Source organism: Brassica rapa, chromosome A09 (genome assembly GCF_000309985.2).
Source record: "Brassica rapa cultivar Chiifu-401-42 chromosome A09, CAAS_Brap_v3.01, whole genome shotgun sequence".
Lineage (NCBI taxonomy): Eukaryota > Viridiplantae > Streptophyta > Magnoliopsida > Brassicales > Brassicaceae > Brassica > Brassica rapa.
In genome coordinates this window covers 43,775,792-43,789,802 of record NC_024803.2, presented here as the reverse complement: position 1 = coordinate 43,789,802, position 14,011 = coordinate 43,775,792, and the positions used below count along the sequence as shown (strand labels likewise).

Genomic DNA, 14,011 nt, shown 5'->3' with positions numbered 1-14,011 from the left:
AATGTAGAACTTACAAGTCTTCTCGACCGACTTTATCTTATTTGGTTCAAGAAAGAATTTACCGTTGGAGAATTATTTACGAATCACCCATCAATAACGACAACAAAAACCGCCTAGCATGTAAATAAATTATCAACAATCATGACAGTTCTTGTGTGATGATATCACAGACAGATTAAATTTACATTCGAAATTTACGGGAGACGGATCATAAATAATCAAGCAGTCTTGTTCCACGCTGAACTGCTAAATACGAATGTTCAATCCTCTTTTCGTCCTATTGAGTATTAGTACGAGACTGTAAAATATTTTATTAGTAACTGTTATTTTGGCTGTAATTGTTTATTTTGTGTGGAAAAAGAGTCAGAAGCCCATTGACTCAAATCGATATGTCTTTGGGTGGGTTGATAGATCAACTAGGTCTATTCGTGTTATTTGATAAGAACATGACTAATGAGAGAGACCCGTACATCAGTCATTCAATAATGAAAAAATATCGTGAAACATCGAATAATGTGGCTAAAATTCGATTAAGCTTTGTCAAATTTCGTTGGAGGTTTTCCGTACATCAGTAATTCAGTTGCATACTAGAGAATCGTTAAAAATAAAGTCATATATGTGCATTATTTTTCGTTGGAATAAAAAAAAGTAGGTATTTTTTATTCACAGAATAAAAAGTAGTTGCTTAATGAATTTGACAGATATGTTCATTGTTGAGTATATATTTATTAGAAATAGGAAAATGAGTTTATAAAAAGGAAAAACTCTTGATTACGCTGAAACACCCTCGGTAAAGGTTCCAGGCGGACGGAGAGTATACGGTTCGGGGGCACATGCCCCCAACTAACTTTTTAATTTTCTTTAACAAATACTATAAAATGTACATAAGTGACCCCAACTCAAAAATAAAATACAATGAAATTTTTTTGTGCCCCCTATTAAACATGTTTCTGTGTCCGCCCCTACCAATTCCAAAACGCAAGTCGGTGGCATCTCACAAATCAAAAACCTCTCTGAGCTTTAAGCGAGAGAACGAAATCAGTCTCCTTGTGTGAACACCAATCTCCCCGGTTATCAAATCTTTGTCTTAAAAAGCTTCATCGTTTCTAATCTTTTCGGTTTCTACGAAACCCTATATTTCGTGTACGTAGGAAGAACCAAGACATTGAATTTTGAATTTGATCGTGGAGAATGAGTGATCAAGATTTTGAAGGGAGTAGTGAACCAGTGGACCTTATCAATCATCCTTCAGGGATCGTTCCCACTCTTCAAAACATCGTCTCTACAGTTAACTTGGACTGCAAGCTTGACCTAAAAGCGATAGCTTTGCAAGCACGTAACGCCGAATATAACCCTAAACGTTTTGCTGCTGTGATCATGAGGATAAGGGAACCGAAGACCACAGCGTTGATATTTGCCTCGGGAAGAATGGTCTGTACCGGAGCCAAGACCGAAGACTCCTCCAAGCTGGCGGCTAGGAAGTACGCTAGGATATATAATTCAGAAACTTGGATTCCAAGCAAAGTTCAAAGATTTCAAGATTCAGAACATCGTAGCTTCTTGTGATGTGAAGTTTTCCTATATGGCTTGAAGGTCTTGCCTACTATCACCACGCTTTCGCAAGCTACGAGCCGGAGATGTTTCCGGGTCTTATTTACAGGATCAGAGGGATGAAAGGAATGAAAGGAGCACAGATTGTGCTACTAATCTGTGTCTGGAAAGATTGTTATCACTGGAGCCAAGAAGAGAGAGGAGACCTACAAAGCCTTTGAGAATATCTACCCGGTCCTCACACAGTTCCAGAAGAAGTTCACCAGATAGGCCAAGCGCAGATATCGGAGTTGTATGTGGTCTTTTGTCCTCTTGGATTTGCTAAGCTTTCTTCGATTTTTCTCTTCCTTTAACGAGTGTTGATTTGATGTTTGGAATATGAGAAAGATTCATATGGAAGTATATTTATATTACAAAAAATATCTTTCAAAGTTTTGTAAGCCATACAAGGCATAGTAGAACTGTAGTATGCTTATATATTCTACTACAGATAGATCATGTAATAAACACGTTGCTCAATTGTATGCATCGGTAGCAATGTGGTTTCGTGTTCTAACACATGCATAATATGAGAAAACTCTTATTTCTTAGGTATGTAACGTTTGATATGAACAGTATGTAATAGAATTACATGAGTTTTTTTTTTTTTGTAAAAGAAGAATACATGAGTTTTAGACATTTTACACGATATGAAGTCTTTTTGATTGATTCCCAAGTTTGCGTAAATCTATTATTTGTAAAGCAGCTGGTTGTAGTATGTCAAGATAGCCAACAGACAGAGCCCTGACCATAAACGTTTTGACCATAAGCGTTTTGATATTAAAATCACCCTTACACAATTTTTCTATACTAATTCTCGTGACTTTTTTTTATTTTACAATTTTTGCCGCTCATCTAATAAATCCGGAAACGTGTTTGGACCGTCTTGGTGGTGAAAATCCATCTTCATCTCCTTAGGCGGAATAAAACAATCGATGGAGAGTCCATCTCTCCTCCATGCGAGTCACAGAGATTCCTCCCTTGAGATTCTCTCCAAATCTTGATATCAACACATCCGTTCTACCTGAGTGTGCTATCACCACTTCACTAACTTCTATTGTTCGGAAATCCTCCATCCATGACGACATTGTGCTTGCTTGTGAATTTAATTTTCACATTTGTGTATGTATGATAATTGTTAGCATTAGTCTATATTAACACCGTCTTCATTGCCAATAATTAAGTATTGGTAGCTATGCCGTATATTTTCATACTTCTGTTTTTTATTAGTTTAATATTTAAATATAGCTACACTCATAACTCTTTAAGGCCATGCGCATTAGAGGTTTAAAGGAGAGGATCACACGTTTTACGAAGAAAACAAAATATTAAAAAAAGTAAAAGCGATGAAATTGATTCGTCTCGCCTCTCCTGCGTGATACCCTCTCTCCTAAAGTTCATCACTGTAGCGCGGATCCCACGACACATGGCGGTTCGCGATTGGTCAATTATTTTTTTTATTTTTAAAAAAAAAAATCAAAAAAAAAAAAGAAAAAAATTTAATAATAAAAAATTAAGAAAATGAACCCCAAAGAAGGGTTCACTGATGCTCTTGCTCTAAGTCAAGATAAAGAATGATCAATGTCTAAAAATTCTTTTCAACTTCTATACACCTTTGTTTTAGCATTGTCCAGATTTAGTACTATAAATTACTCCATATGTTTCATTATAAGTGTTATTTGAGACTTTTACACACAGACTAAAAAATCATTTAATTTTGCATGTTTTCCATATAAAAATATTATTACCCATACACCTACTCCTATTTCAACCAATAGAAAAATAAAATACAAAATAAAGTTAATAAATTATGCATCGAAATGCTAAAATGACACTTATTTTGTAATGAAATTTTTTTTTCTGCAACGACACTTAATATAAAACGGAGGAAGTAGCATTATATATAAATTAGTGCATGCAGTCCCTTGGAACCGATCACCTTTAGAGCATGAGCATTGGTGAACCCCACTTTGGGTTTCACCAAATTTTTTTAATATTTTTTGTGGGCCCATGAACAGTTATGAACCCAAATTTGTTGTTTTCTGCATTAGTGAACCCGAAGAACGAGTTCATAGGAATAAAATAATAATATTTTTTATTTGTTTTAAAATTTAAAATTATTCAAAATACATGAATAAAATATTAAAATATATTATAAAATTTATGAAAACATTTTATTCAACCTATGTTTTAGTTTTGGAGCTTAAGTTTTGGTTTTGAGATATGTTCTAATATTTTTGTTTGTGTTTTCAGATGTAGAAAAGTTATGTTAGAGTTTTGGAGTTTAAGTTTTGGCTTTCGAGATATGTTTTAATATTTTGGTTTGTGTTTTCAAATGTAGAAAAGCTATGTTTTAAAATTTTATGTTGTTTCTTAACTTAAATTCAATTCATAGAAACATTTTGTTCGATGATCAGTCTACGAATTCAACAAAGGAATTAAGTTCGAGAATGTTTAACTTAGGATAAAAGTACACATAGAAAAACCATTCAAGTTTTACAAACCGAAATACATAAGTTGATAAGTTGCTAATGAAACAAAAAGAAACAAGTTAAGATGATAGAGAGGAAAGACCGCAAAAGAGCCATCTAATTTCGTGAGGTAGAAGCAATGCTACCTGTAGAAGAAGAGAACACAAGTTAAAGCAGAACCAAAGTAGTAACATTGAAGATATAGACAACACAAAAAAGTCAAATGAGAAGACTTACCATCGATTCTGCTGAAGTGCTTGATCAGTAGTTCAGTACACTCCTTCCTTTCCGGACATACACACAGTAATGGAGTTGTCGTCCCGTCTCCAACCACGTTGAACACAAACAAATCTCCGTTGGTGCATCTGTTATCACGACAGAACTTTTTCCACCCTCTGCTGATGTAATATGCGCCGTCTGATTCGCTAAATCCGAAGCGCGCAGTCCATGACTTTCCCTCCTTGTTGACAAGTTTGACCTCTTTGCATTGTTGGTTCAAAGCACCACACCTCATAGCTTCCACAGGAAGAAACTACAAACACATACATAACATCAGCCAAGAAGCATTACTAGAATCACACAATAAATAACTAAATTTTACTCACCATTTTGTCGTCCTTTTGATTTGTAGGAGTAACCTCAGCCAAGAAGCAGTAGTCGTATGAGAAAGTAGGAGCATCATCCGCGTCGGCTTCTTCCTTAACGATGTGAGGATGTGTATACTGAATCTCACAACAGCTAGGACCAAAAGGAGTCACATGAAAGACCATGTCTCCTTTGTGTTTGAAGATGACAATGTCACCGATTCGAAGATCATGTGCTTCGGTGAACTCTTTCCAACCTTTGGTGAGTGTCCTGCCTTCTCGGATCACCTCCCAAATTTGATCCGAAGCGTCCGATCTTAGCTTCCATGGTTTATTGATCTCAGCCCCTTGTATGTGTTTTGAGTAGAAGTCAAGTGGTATTGCGACGCCACTTTGAAAACCAGGAAGAAGAGGCTTGAAGAAATGAGGTTCTCGGGGAGTTTCCATCTGCAACAATCGAGTTCCAATTACATGTATTAATCGAGTTCCAATTTAAAAAAATGGCATCAAACTACTATAGACCACACGAGACCACAGAACTATAGAAATCAAAAATGTGGTTTGTTTTTCCATTCAAGAAAGCATACTGAAGCTGTTAATCGACTAGTAACCATTGATGCTATCTATATTGCTATGTCAAAAATTCGGTTCAAAGGTCTAATCCTATCATGCATGAAAACAATTCTAAAAGAGCCAAGTCCGGTTATATTCATGTCCTAAATTAAAACCCCCTTTTACATTTCGAACCCTTACACGAAACCCCCAAATCGAAATGAAATCCATGATAAACGAACCCTAAAAGGAAACCGTATGTCGATTTTGACCAAGAAATCGAAACCCCCTTCTCGATTTCCCACCCTAAGACGAAACCCCCAAATCGACTTCCTTAACCTAGAAACCTCTCGAGATCAAATCGAAGCTATCTCGTCCTCGGAGTGATTGAGACTCACCTGAGAGCGTTTACGAGTGACTCCGACGACGAATTGATCGAGAAAATCTCCGGCTCTGGACTCCGACACGAAATTGCCTCACAGACGGAGAAACCCTAGATTTCGAAGAGAGAAGGGAAAATGGGATCTTTCACGCGAAACCCATTTTTTCGCACTCAACCCGCGCGATCGCGTAGCCACTCCCTCTGCGCCGCGTGGCATGACCCCGTATCATACGGGCTCACTTGGAAGACCCGGTTCACGGGTTGAAACCCATTTATTCATTTCTTTTAATCGAAAAGGCCTATGATACCGAGCCCATGACTCTCTCATAAACCCCCGATGCGGGTGGTCTTAGTAATGTTAAGAGTTTTTTCCCTTGTTCCTCGGTAGCACGAAAAATGAGGCTTAACCAGGGGAAATTGTGAAGCGGGTTTTCTTTTAGCCAACTCACACAGCGTTTCATTAGTAATTAGTAAAAGCACCCGAAAACTCCTAAGAATATCTCAAGCAAATTCGGCCACTTTCCCTAAGAACATATTATAGCCTCTGAATTGCTCTGCTCATATGCGTCAGAAATAGATTATTTCATTCATAACAGATGTAACAAAAGTTTATAAAACATCATCACATCCCTTTTAGTTTCTAAGTGAAATGGATGATTTAATGTTTCTTAGAAAAACCTTATAAAGAGCGTGAGAGATATCAAGTTGATCAAAAAAAAAACCTTATAAATTAGGTATTTATGAGTTGCAGTTTACATATCTTATTTAAGAAAAACCGTGAGAGATATTATAGTAACTGTCGAAACTAAAATTTTGTTTATTGTCTATGTCGGTAGGAATTGTACTTATTTAAAAAAAATGTTTTATATTATATTATTTTACGTTTCATATAAGTCCAAATGATTTATTGAATTTTGGCAGACTTGTATTTATATATACCAAACAAGGAGATTTTCAAAATCTTTATAAAGCTATTTTGTTGTACTAATAAAAAATATAAATCAAAGTTATGAACTAAATCTCATTTATAATCTTAAGATCTTTAATCAAGATAAAACTTGACTTGGTTTTTTTTTTTTGTAAATTTTTCAGTTACTTTCTGATACTCTTCAGTACTCTAGTAGATTTTGACACATTACCAGACCAAAACAAAATTTGATCAATTTAGTTAGATGTTTTCCTCACCTTGTATGCTCTGATCACTTTGGTTACTATTTATGGAAGATATAATTTCTATATAATGCTTCCAGATTTCTAATTTCTTTACGACTTCAACACCTTTAATTGTCTATATTTACTTGATGTTAAGTTGTTCAATAAGACGAGGTGGGAATCGGACAAAGACTTAAGTGGTGTAAGATATTTTATTTCTATCTCCTTCGTACACTTTTCTCTGAAAAACTCTGAAAAGGAATATGTCCATAGATATGAGGGAAGAGACATTAGCTTTAGTGAAAATGTGTTAAAAGTCAAAAGTGTATGTACATGCATTTATGTTTCTAAAAAGTTTGAGTGTAATTCTCATATGTACAAAAGATATCTTAGATAAGAGAAATGAGAGTGGCTTTTGCCGAGTCGATGCTTCTGCTAGTCTCTCTCTACTCTCTAGGTCTCCCTTTCAACGATGTGTGAACATTTTGGCCATAGCATCGTATCAAGAACCATCACGTAAACTTATTTCATTTTCTACTATTAGAAACAACTAAGCAGTGATTTATAACACATGTATACCACAGGATAGTGTGATGTAAAGACTCACTCTAAATTCTATACTATAATCCCAATTTACCCTTTTAATCTAAACTTTAAATCATAATCACTAATCTCAAACTCAAATATAAAACAAAATATATATTTACTTTGAATTAATGTTATTTTTTATAAATAAAAAAATTTGTGTGCTAATTTTGTCATAAAACATGATTTAGTAAAATCTAAAGAGTATTTCTCCTAGTTGATTTTTTTTTTAATCTTTAAAAGTTGGGATGTCACGTAACACCCCTAATTTATTTGTTACCGGTTTCTCCGTTGCTCCTCTGCGATATTTCGTTGACTATTCTACGTAAACTATTTCACATGCTATTTTTAGAAAAATATATATTTTTTCATAGTTTGATAAATCTTGTTGGCTAAGTGAAAGTATTAAGTGAACAAAAAAAAGAAGATAAATCTTGTTGGCTATTGTATAAAAAGAGCAGCTCGCCTTCTAAACTGAATCATCTGCCTCGAGCTCCACTTCAGGGTTATCTCTCTCTCTCGAGTTTTTATTTGTTTCCTTCCAACAAAACACATTGATAGAGTGCGTGAGGAAGAAGAAAGTAGCCTCCAGCTTCTGCTCTTTTTTTCTCCACTTTTGTTTTTCTTATTGCTAAACTATATAATCGACAAGGTAAATATTCTGAAGATATTTTTTTTCCAAAATGGGCATGAAAATAGCTACAACCTCAACTTTGCATCAATGTGTAGCTCATCACTCCTCTTCCCTGTCTCAAACCCTATCTTCCTCCACCGTTTCATCTCTTTCAAAACGACGTAGCATCGGCAACAACGGACGCTCTCTGTCCTGTGAGCTCTGGGAATCATCGAGACACACCAAAACTCACTTGCTTCGCAGAGCTTTTAGCACAAGCGTCGACCCCTTCTCAGAGGAGGAGTTTTCAAAAAAGATGCAAGAGCTTTCTCTCAAGTTCCAAGTCTCCAACGAAGAGGACAACGACATCTTTGGAAGTCATGACTTCAGTATAATGGACACAATGAAACCACCTTGGCATGAGACGGTCCAAATGTCAACCATCGAGAGGAAAGCAAACAGTGTCGAACTTCCTCTCTCGCTTCGGATTATAAAGAGAAAGCTAAAGATGGAGGAAGAAGTTATCAAACAAGTCGGTGAATCATCAGCTGTGAAGAGAGCCTTCTCTTCTATGGTGTTCATGATCCGTGAACTCCAGAGCTTCACATTACACATGAGAGAGCTTCTTCTCTTCGAAGATCTCCAAGGTGTCCTCCTTCGCGTGAGGAAAGAGATGCATGCATCGTTCGTTTGGTTGTTCCAACAAGTTTTCTCTACCACTCCTACGTTGATGGTCTCTGTTATGATCCTCTTAGCCAACTTCACGGTTTACTCTATCGGCACAAACTCCGCCTTAGCTGCCGTATCTTTGAGTTTCGACACGACGGAGACCAATGCCGGCTTAGATAAGGGGACATACAGTGCAACCACTCAAAACCTCTTATTTTTTAATAAGTGAGAGTCCGATTTTCTTCAAAAAATATATTTATTTTTACATTATAAAAATAAGAAAAGGGGTGAAATTTTTTATTTATTCGAAAATATTTTTATTTTGTCACAAATTTATTTATAGATATACTTATAATTTTTTGAAAAAACATTTATCAGAAACTTTTAATGAAATATTAGTTTAGAGACTTTAATTTTTTTTTTTTGCCTTAGGTCCCATGAGAAGTTCGACTCCTCAGTGATCAAGACATTCTCTGTTTCTTCTCCCACCGACGGCGGCAGCGGTGGGAACAACATCCGGCCGGTACAAAGCGGAACAGACGGCGATGGGTCTGACAAGTTCAGAATGTTATCTCAGTTTTCAACTTCGGATTCAGACGTATCTGCGTCGGGACAAGAAGAGATTAAACAGTGGAACTTGATCTTGGAGGAGTCGGAGAAAATGGAAACGTTGGATCACGAGACGATGAAGCAGATGGTGTCTCCGGTGGAGGCACGAGTAGAAGCTGAAGAGTCAATGGATTACTTCAAGACGGAGCTTCTCTACCAAACGGGGTTGTCTCAGCAGCCTCATAACGTTCTCCTTCTCGCTAATTACGCTCAGTTTCTCTACCTAATCATTCATGACTACGACAGGTAATTAACATTTAACCATCGTATTATAATGATAGCGTGATTTAAAATATTGTATTGATTTTGTTCTTTGTTTAGATCATGATTAGAGTGTGTAGATTTGGTTTAGACTCTTGCATGCAAATCTTGCGTTTTACATGTTGCAAAGTCGATCCTTATAGTCACAAGTAAATGTCATGGAGTAATAGTTCAAAAAAAAGAAGTCATGGAATGATAGATATGTGTAGGGGGTTAAGGAGATATATAAGGTGTTAGCTAACAAATTGTCATAATCAAATCACTATAAGAACCAATCGGATAGGCTTAAAATGAGTGAACCAGTTATCTCTTACCACTTAAGAGAAAGAAGACAACTAGTAGATAGAAAATTCCACATCTCCATTTTCAGAATAAAATAAAATAATGTCACTCTTGTGTTATTTCCCAAAGATTTTGTCTTTTAGGGTTCAGGGTTCCCAACAAATAAAAGATTTTAAAAAACTTGGCATGATAGTGGAGATATGGTGAAGTTCTGATAATTACTTCTCCTCCAAGAATCAAAATACTACAAAGTAAAAACTGATTTGTTAATAAGTTTTTGCTCTGACAAGTTGTTGATTACATCGGTGTCACATTAAGTGTTCCTAGGCACTAATCGCTAAAATGTGCATAACAAATAGTTCAATACTATTTAAAACCCAAAGATATTTTGATGAAAAAGGTCATCAGAAAGTACATTTTACCCATGACCCATAATTCAATAGCGTTTTCATTGCCGACAACTTTGATTTGATGCACCTGTCACGTTCTATAACCAGAACCCAATTCACTTATAACCTTCTCACTTACCCTTTTATATAGATTCTTATCTCACTACCCTAATGTAACAAAACCACACCTGTGCTAGATCTTTGTCACATTCTAACGTGGCCTCTTATTGTTGTTTGGGTCTGAATACAGAGCGGAAAAGTATTTCAAGAGAGCGGCAAAAGCAGAGCCAACAGACGCGGAGGCGCTGAATAAATACGCGACGTTTCTGTGGAAAGCTAGGAACGATATAGGGAGAGCAGAGGAAACGTTCTTGGAAGCAATCTCTGCTGATCCAACCAACTCATTTTACTCCGCTAACTACGCACATTTTCTTTGGAACACCGGTGGTGATGAGACGTGTTTCCCTCTAGATGCTCCACCGCAACGGTAACACAACCTAGCTAATAGAAAAGAGCCACAACAATTGTCTAAATGTACAGTGTGTTTCTTTTTTACAAAACTCATGTCATGTGGCAAATCTCCTTGGATTAATCCATATCGTCACGGACATGTCCTTTTATCTGGACAACCATGCGCCTGTCAGTTTCTCACCAGTTTACGCACTGAGGCTATAATTTGTTTATTAGTGTTTTAACAAATTTGGAGTGCAGTAGTCACATCAGAACAAACCCAAAATCTTTTGAGGTAAACAGATCAGAAATCTTAAATATACTAAAGAGTCCTCAGCAACCATTCAAGTCGAATGTATGGATTACTTATCCATTATCCATGTACAATTTATGGTTGATACGTTAAAGTAAGCTCTCAAAACTGAAAATCGATAGAACCTCCATGTTTCTACCTTGTATAAGAAAAATGTATCCAAAGTTGGAACTATTAGCTACAGATCGAGAAGCCTTTCTCTTCTGTGTTTTTTTTATAGAAAAATTGTCTTCAGCCTCTGCAACGAGTTGTACTTTGGCTTGGAAACACGGTTATGACATTTTGGCTCTGGCAAAGACAACACCAGCAAATAAACCTGCAAAATCAAAATCAACATACACCAATTGAATCTTTCCTACCTTAACTCACCATAGAAAAAGAGAGCATATAAGTGGAGCAGAACAGTTTTACTCACCAAAAAGTATGCTGAACAAATTTGGGAGACTGAGAGGGACATCAAAGAGTACAAGACCAGATAATGATATCGGAACCTTGTTTAATGAACCCACCAGACTGGCCAACATTATAGAAAGAACATCATACCGTTATAACCCACTTACAAATGAAAGATTATAAGGCAATGTTTCTTTCTGTAGTCCAAAAAGAGAGATACCTGTACGTTGTGGGTCCGGTTTGATGCAAGAACCACATCGAAGTGAAGCTGATGGCCAGACCAAGGAAGCCACTTGCTGTTGCGGCTACCCAAAACATTGCATCTTGTGTCACATCCCTGCCAAAGTGTAAAACACCAACAAATGTAAGGGTTTAAAAAAAAAGACAAGATACTAAATTTCTGGACAAGTGTAGGTCTATTTTAATTGTTCTTACGTGCTTATTACGTATCTCCATTCACCCAGTAAGATGATAAGGATTATGCCAAAAGGCAGTGACAAGAGATTATTCAGCAGCACCATTGACACCTCATTAAGGGACCCAGACTTTGTGGACTGTTTTGCTTTCTCCATGACTCGGCGCAGAGTAAGCTGTGACATAGAGTTGAACAAGATCATCATTATAGAGTGTGTGTGAATCTTGTTACTTGTTTCATAAGGGTGAACTTACTGAATAACTTGCAGTTAGAACGCAGTTGGCAGTCTGCCACGTGTACCCTACCGCGTTGAATGTAAGATCCGTGATGCCTCCGCTAATTGCAGAGATGATCTATATTGCAGACTCTTAGTTTGTTATCACTTTTGACATCAAACAGGGTTGCTACAGATGTGAGATTTTAACTTACCATCATGAACATTGCAGCCCAAACCTTGTTATTCTGCCTTTTTCGGAACATGTATAACTCCCCTATCGCTGTAATAATATTCGTTGCATTCTTCAGTATAGTCACCATAGCAACGTTTATGTATTTCAAACTGGAACAGAAACGTAATGTTACAAAATAAGTCTTTAAAATTAAATTTTCACCAATTAGTCTAGGCTCCTGACAAATGTTGAAACCTTACCTGTACATTCCTGAGATGAGCATGCCCACAAAGATAACATTAACAGGCATCCACACTCTTATCAACTTCCAGTTAAATCTTTCCACTGAAACCACTCCAGAGAGTTTTAGTAGAGCTACCACCAAACAGCTGATCAAGTTCTGATAACACCAACTTTCGTCAAATCATCATAAAGGTAAGGATATCAAGCTCATGGATCAGTATCTCTTACTTGATACAACATCAAAGAGACTCCTGCGTTGAAATTATAGCTGGAGAGAACAATCTTATTCATAATTATCATGCTGCAGGAAGAGACACAGTAAGCTGCTCCAGAAACAAGAGGTCCCGAAAGCTTCACTGAACCGTGGCCACGTCTGGTACCTCCACCAACGGGAAGATACCTCCGTCTCCATCTGAGAAACCTGCAGCGAGAAACCAATAAAGTTCTATTCAATTTTCCTTAACACCATTCAGCCTAAGCATTACTGTTACCTTTCACTAAAGCCACTATGAAGTTGACAGACAAGGCTTTTACTAGCATTATCACTGAATCGATTCGGCTCTGATTCATCGTTAACAATCGCTTCACGTTCCACATCAGTCATATCTTCAAAGCTCCTGCAGCTAATTGAGATTTACGTATTCACGCAACGCGCAAGATAGTAGAGAGAGAGAGACATGGAAGCTGATGATTACCTTGAGAAGAATCGCAGATTCGTTCTCTCCCCCCCTCAATTCGCGGAATCGAAGATGCGAGTGATGCGAATAAGGAAGATGATTACACTTTATATCAGCTCGATAATCGCGGGAAACACGGAGCGTAGATTCGATTCGAATCTGTACGATCGAGTAGTGGGAATCAGATCGTCGCCGCTTTGTGTGAAGAGGACGAAGCGGCGACGAAGGTGGCGAACTGGCCTTTTTAGGAAACACGCAACGCGTAAGAGGCGAGGAGGAACGTGGGAGGAGCGAGAACACCGAGGTAGAGAGAGAGAGAGTAACCGTCCATTTTGAAATCTCCAGCTTCTTTTTAATTATATTTCAAGATCAGAGCCATGAAGGGGAAGAAGATATGTGTTTGAAAACTTAGGTTTGAGGCTACGCCGGGAATCCATGGCGGGAAGATTGCCGGTGGCTGTGGGCGAGAAGTGTTTTTTAAACATGGGCTTGGTGGCCTCTGTGATTTGCTTAAACATTTGGGCTTTGTCATCACTTTTTATTTGATTTGGTCCCCTCGGGTTAATACTTTATTTGATTTTGATCGATATACGATTTGCATACATACAGGAATATTAGTGGACCAAAAACATCAGCAGATTGATGTTTATTTACGATTAGTGGGAGTTTCAGCTTTTAGTAGACCAGCAAAAGCATAGTATTTTATAGCAAATTGAACGCGGCCTATAAGATGCAATCATTATCTAACAAAAGATATGCTAGAATTAGGTGAAACATCAGTATAAAGAGATTAGTCATTTTAGGCTAATCAAATTGTTAACACACATTGAATGGTTCAGGTGTTGGTGTACCATTCACTGAAGGTGGATACAATTGTTTGGATAAGCTATTTTTAGTTTACCTTTAGTAGATTAAATCATGTTACATGATGACATTTAAATATAGTTATTGCATATAATAAATATTCTGTGGTTCTTATGTTTATGAACACT

General features: G+C 37.0%; 3 protein-coding genes and 1 pseudogene across 9 annotated transcripts; 2 read left to right on the top strand and 2 right to left on the bottom strand.

Moving 5' to 3' along the window:
- Positions 1 to 239: 239 nt before the first annotated feature.
- On the top strand, positions 240 to 4,621 carry LOC117128461 (annotated as a pseudogene).
- On the bottom strand, positions 2,348 to 7,931 carry LOC103843469 (B3 domain-containing protein REM9-like). 2 transcript variants are annotated; one of them, XM_033280869.1, is made up of 3 exons: positions 4,667 to 7,917; positions 4,299 to 4,593; positions 3,059 to 4,207 (listed from the first exon to the last, which is right to left on the bottom strand). In XM_033280869.1, the coding sequence occupies exons 1-3, from the start codon at positions 5,090 to 5,092 to the stop codon at positions 4,179 to 4,181; spliced, it is 750 nt and encodes a 249-aa protein (XP_033136760.1). In that variant the 5' UTR covers positions 5,093 to 7,917; the 3' UTR covers positions 3,059 to 4,178. The 2 variants fall into 2 exon arrangements, with proteins under 2 accessions (XP_033136759.1, XP_033136760.1); XM_033280868.1 differs by having other exon boundaries at positions 2,348 to 4,593; positions 4,667 to 7,931.
- Positions 7,932 to 7,943: 12 nt separating this feature from the next.
- On the top strand, positions 7,944 to 11,219 carry LOC103843466. Its single transcript, XM_009120200.2, has 3 exons — positions 7,944 to 8,823; positions 9,031 to 9,453; positions 10,390 to 11,219. Exons 1-3 carry the CDS (start codon positions 8,000 to 8,002, stop codon positions 10,628 to 10,630), a joined length of 1,488 nt encoding a protein of 495 aa, XP_009118448.1. The 5' UTR covers positions 7,944 to 7,999; the 3' UTR covers positions 10,631 to 11,219.
- Positions 11,125 to 13,822, bottom strand: LOC103843467 (GDP-mannose transporter GONST2). Of its 6 annotated transcripts, none has more exons than XM_009120202.3 (10): positions 13,038 to 13,822; positions 12,834 to 12,965; positions 12,571 to 12,763; positions 12,360 to 12,499; positions 12,140 to 12,269; positions 11,965 to 12,063; positions 11,731 to 11,885; positions 11,516 to 11,632; positions 11,318 to 11,415; positions 11,125 to 11,218 (listed from the first exon to the last, which is right to left on the bottom strand). In XM_009120202.3, the coding sequence occupies exons 2-10, from the start codon at positions 12,944 to 12,946 to the stop codon at positions 11,175 to 11,177; spliced, it is 1,089 nt and encodes a 362-aa protein (XP_009118450.1). In that variant the 5' UTR covers positions 12,947 to 12,965; positions 13,038 to 13,822; the 3' UTR covers positions 11,125 to 11,174. The 6 variants fall into 6 exon arrangements, with proteins under 6 accessions (XP_009118450.1, XP_009118449.1, XP_033136754.1 ...); XM_009120201.3 differs by having other exon boundaries at positions 12,834 to 12,959; XM_033280863.1 differs by having other exon boundaries at positions 12,571 to 12,754; positions 12,834 to 12,959.
- Between the last annotated feature and the right edge of the window lie 189 nt (positions 13,823 to 14,011).

Excerpts from the sequence above, each read along its gene's own strand:
- LOC103843469 (XM_033280868.1), bottom strand. The coding sequence starts at position 5,092 with ATGGAAACTCCCCGAGAACCTCATTTCTTCAAGCCTCTTCTTCCTGGT. Across the intron at positions 4,594-4,666 it reads ATCAAAAGGACGACAAAATG|TTTCTTCCTGTGGAAGCTAT; the intron begins GTGAGTAAAATT and ends ATGTGTTTGTAG.
- LOC103843466 (XM_009120200.2), top strand. The coding sequence starts at position 8,000 with ATGGGCATGAAAATAGCTACAACCTCAACTTTGCATCAATGTGTAGCT. Across the intron at positions 8,824-9,030 it reads AACCTCTTATTTTTTAATAA|GTCCCATGAGAAGTTCGACT; the intron begins GTGAGAGTCCGA and ends TTTTTGCCTTAG. Across the intron at positions 9,454-10,389 it reads ATCATTCATGACTACGACAG|AGCGGAAAAGTATTTCAAGA; the intron begins GTAATTAACATT and ends GTCTGAATACAG.
- LOC103843467 (XM_018654216.2), bottom strand. The coding sequence starts at position 12,946 with ATGACTGATGTGGAACGTGAAGCGATTGTTAACGATGAATCAGAGCCG. Across the intron at positions 12,064-12,139 it reads GGGCTGCAATGTTCATGATG|ATCATCTCTGCAATTAGCGG; the intron begins GTAAGTTAAAAT and ends TCTGCAATATAG. Across the intron at positions 11,886-11,964 it reads TTCTAACTGCAAGTTATTCA|CTTACTCTGCGCCGAGTCAT; the intron begins GTAAGTTCACCC and ends TCTATGTCACAG.